General features: G+C 40.5%; 2 protein-coding genes across 2 annotated transcripts in view; one reads left to right on the top strand and one right to left on the bottom strand.

The window, feature by feature from the left end:
• Positions 1-4,353, bottom strand: part of LOC113032917 (serine/threonine-protein phosphatase 6 catalytic subunit-like) — a 78,805-nt gene that overhangs the window by 45,934 nt on the left and 28,518 nt on the right. The window lies entirely within an intron of this gene.
• Positions 1,851-4,254, top strand: LOC113032919 (60S ribosomal protein L35). Its single transcript, XM_026186057.1, has 4 exons — positions 1,851-1,931; positions 2,390-2,526; positions 3,359-3,440; positions 4,066-4,254. Exons 1-4 carry the CDS (start codon positions 1,929-1,931, stop codon positions 4,213-4,215), a joined length of 372 nt encoding a protein of 123 aa, XP_026041842.1. The 5' UTR covers positions 1,851-1,928; the 3' UTR covers positions 4,216-4,254.

Raw genomic sequence — 4,353 nt, 5'->3', positions numbered from 1 at the left:
CAGTGATCCGTTTATAATATTTATCGTTATCATAGACCTGAGCCCACACATGTTTCTGCCCCAGCTCGTCACACTGTCCATAACGGTGTCTTGTCCTGAGTGTCAGTCATGTGATTTGAAGTTTTATCTGTTTGTATATAGAGAAAGCAAGAGCACATCTTTGAATGCAGATTTGCCATCATGTTTATTATTACAGGTAGCAGACTGACGTGGTTATGGACACTCCGTCAGCTTTTATACTCTGAGAATCAAAGAAATGACGAATGCACTTTTGAACCTGGTTGATTCTGCTGTGTTAAACACTCAAAGAGCTTTTCTGCCTTTTGTTTTTAATGACTCAGTGATGTTTCTATGACTGTTTTATTCTGTGACTCTGGGAGGCACCACTGGTACAGAGTAGCTCAAAGTCATTCAGAAAGACGTGTTTGTTGTGCGTTGGTCTGGTTATTCACATCGGCTTTTCAACAGCTGTGAATGTCCACTTTATTTAGATCATAAAACACTCTTAATTATGTGTTGCAAACTGTGGCCACCAAGATATCACCCATTGGTTTATTATTATTATTATGAGGCCTCACCATTTTTTTTATAGACACATGAACACTAAACAAGTAAAACGATAATGAAATACAAAAACTTTCCTTACCAAAACTGAAGAAAAAGCTGATCTGTACCAGACCAGATAAAATCCAACAGATAATCCATTAAAATATCTCCAGTTCTGTGATCCTTGTAGTTCAGTTGGTAGAGTGCCACCAGCTACAGTTGTTAGCATGCTGCTAACTGTTATATCTGTATTCCAATAACCAGAAAACGAAAACTATGTGTTATGGGGGTGTTAATCCAAAGGCTTTCCAGTGCTGTAAAACTGGCATTTTAAAATGGGACACTTCATGGTCTGACTTCCTTTTAGCGGCAGCAGAAGTGGACCCTAGAGGAACTGCAGTGATGGTTTGAACTTATAAAGCTTCAGTGTTTTTTCTGCTTGTTTGTTACCCCTTTAAAGAAAATGGAAATTGGAAAAGAAAAATGCAAACCCACACAGATTAGAAGTGTGTGTCCACAATTTATAAACTAAGGTGGATTCACAGTGCCTAGTTTTGGTCATCTAAAATTATTCAGACCCCATTCAGATTGACACCCCCATTGACCCCAATCTTTCTCCCTTTTTTGCCGTATTTTTCAAATAACCTATATTTGACTACAGTGTAATAAAACTGGAAATTCTGTTTTTGGCGTGACACACCACTATTTTAGTGGCCCCCATATGGCCAGCCTTATGAAAAAGGTCTGGAGGTGCCCCTGATGACCATGCAGGTAATGGTTTTGGAGTTATAACGGGGAAGGCTGATATGTTTTGGTCGATGTGTCAGGGTTTTTTTCCTAGCAGTAAACAAGAAAGATAAACGTAAAGGTAAATTACAGGATCACGTAGTCTAGAGCCGTCTGTGTGAAGTAGTTTGGCTGTTTAGTTGGGTTTGAAAAACAGCACCTGCCTACATTTGTTTCAAATTCTGCACATTTGGTTAGAAAATCAACGTTACCTGATTTTTCCCCACACTTCTGACACTACTGTGGCAATATAACTCTGATATGCAAAGATTTTGCACACGTCCCATGTCCTGAGATCAGGAAATGACAATAATACAGTTGTACTTTTTTTGTTTAGCGGCTTCATTTGGTCTGTGATTATATCAAAGTTATATAAAAGTGTCTCTTTTCATTTGTTTGTACCCGTTTTTCTTCCGGGGGGTGTTCCACTGGAAGCGATCGTACTGCGTGGGTGGGTGTGTTGTTCAGTCCTCCGCGCCACGGTGGCGCTGTTTGCACGGTGAGAAACTGAAATGACGAAGAAAAAAATCTCCGGAAACTGCTTTTTGTGAGCACGCGGTGCGTCCGGCCTTTCCGACGGAGCAGCGAAAAGGAACATGGTGGGGGACTCTCACTCTTCGACTAACTGCCAATTTTTGGTCTTTAAGAGCCGCAGAAACCCGTCTGTTTCGTGCTATATGCGTTCATAAACTTCTTGGGTACTTGTTAGTGCGTATGTTGACAGGCAGGCTGCTACCAGAATAGAATAAAATGATTTATTACGGAGCGCTCGTACCGACCAGCGCCGCTCAGCTGAGTTGCTAACATGAAGCTAGTGGAAAAAATAGCGACAAGTATCTACTGCTGCTGGGTAGTTGAACCGAAGCATTTGGTACAAATAACGTGTCCTTGTTAATACTGGTAGCAAGTAGCTTGAATATTTCCCCTAAGTAATGCGAATGTGTAACGTACGGATGATAATGTTAGATAGTGTTGCGTTGTGCGTGTTAGCCGAACCGATGGCGTGTTAATGCCCATGCTCTCCTTACAACGTGTTTGCTTGTTTTCTGTCATTCAGGCCAAAATCAAGGCAAGAGATCTGCGGGGCAAGAAGAAGGAGGAGCTGCTGAAGCAGCTCGACGACCTAAAAAATGAGTTGTCCCAGCTGCGAGTGGCCAAGGTTACTGGTGGAGCTGCTTCCAAACTCTCCAAGATGTGAGTACTGAACATAAATCCTACTGAACCAAACCAACCCAGATGATCTTTAACCGGTCAGATAGATACTTGTAGTCAGGGATGCATGGGATGTCATTCACTTAGCATCTGATAGCACTTGAGTAAATACTTTCCCAACCACAGTTGTAATGAGAAATGTTTAGTTTTGCTGTTGTTTCGCTGGGTTAATCTAGCTAATAGGTTTGGATTCCATGGCTCACTGCTGTCACTTGAAGAAGTACAGAATAAGTATTGACCATAAAGTCAGCAAGTTCAGAGTTGGCACACTATGAAAGAGTTGTCCTGGGGATACATTTCTTTGCTATAGGTAACCCCATCTAAAGAGAAACTTGCATGTAGTTTAACAGAAGTTTACATGGATGTTGAGTCATTTGAGTAACATGTGACTGCTCAGACTTCTAGCTCTGGCTGATTTGTTGGCCGTGTCCCTTTTAATGTGTTTAGGAAGCAATATTCTATTAAAATGTGTAATTGAAATACCTGAGAGCGAATATGAACAATGACTTAAAAGCTAAGAAGAGCAAATGAAGAAACAATATAACCAAAAATGATTGTTTAAAGACCCACGGATTTGTCTTTAAGTCTTCATTTTTGCCTTAACATTGACTTTGGTCCAGTATTTTAAAAGCGTGTTTGTATATTGATGTGTGGTTCACTCTGTTTTTGTTGCCTGACCTGAAATACATACACAACAAGACATTTGTTAGAATCATTGCAGTGTTTTTAAGTACATTAAAACAGCTAATGTGCTCTTGTCTTGGACACTTTCCTAAGTGGTTGCACGGCTGACTTTGCTGTTTATTCTTCACAGCCGTGTTGTTCGCAAGTCCATCGCCAGAGTCCTGACTGTAATCAACCAGACACAGAAGGAGAATCTGAGGAAGTTCTACAAGGTGAGCCCCTCCAGCTGTTCCCATGTTAAAACACACACATCTGCCTGCTTCAAACTCCTTCGGTTCTTGCTGATGCATCGCAGCTGATTACCAAAATTACTTGTGACTGTATTTGATATTAAGAAGTAAGAATTCTAAATAAGGCACGGCTGTGATTAGCCTGCTCTTCGTACCAGTAAGAATTACAAGTTAATTAAATGTTTTTGTTACTTCAATTTGATAAAATAAAGTTTGTTTCCACCAACATCAATTAAATTCATAACAGCCAATCAGTTGTTTGACTAAAACAAGTAATCACTGTTATTAACAACAAGATTACCAAGATTACATAAGCACAGGGTATAAAAGCTGTGATGCTTTGACATGAGCCAGAATAACATTTAGAAACTTCTCCTGTGTCACTCTTTGTTCAGTTACATGTTGTAAGGTTTTAGTCAGTGTAATCACAGTGTGATGCTCTGATGCATTAATGCATCCGGATGCAGCCATGCTGAGTTCTTGTGTTTGCAGTGAACCCTCACGCAAAACATTTTGCTCTCTAAAACATGACACATCTGTGCTTGCAGATGGATTTTTATTGTGATTTATGCTTTTTAGCTTGACTGAAACATAACCGTTTTTGCAGGGCAAGAAGTACAAGCCCCTGGATCTGAGACCCAAGAAGACCAGAGCTCTGCGCCGCCGGCTCAACAAGCACGAAGAGAGCCTGCGCACCAAGAAACAGCAGAAGAAAGACCTCCTCTACTCGGTCCGCAAATATGCCGTCAAAGCTTAGAGGCATTTTCTAGTAACAAAATAAAATCTTTGGAACGTACTGTTTGTGTTGTTTCTCCATAAACACTTAAATACATACATGAACCAGACCATGTTTCTATGTCATAGTAACGTTGCTCTTTAGTGTCTCTGTTACAGT

Source organism: Astatotilapia calliptera, chromosome 12 (assembly GCF_900246225.1).
Source record: "Astatotilapia calliptera chromosome 12, fAstCal1.2, whole genome shotgun sequence".
In the NCBI taxonomy this organism is placed as follows: Eukaryota; Metazoa; Chordata; class Actinopteri; order Cichliformes; family Cichlidae; genus Astatotilapia; species Astatotilapia calliptera.
The sequence above is the reverse complement of the archived record's forward strand: the minus strand, read 5'-3'. Positions and strand labels throughout refer to the sequence as shown.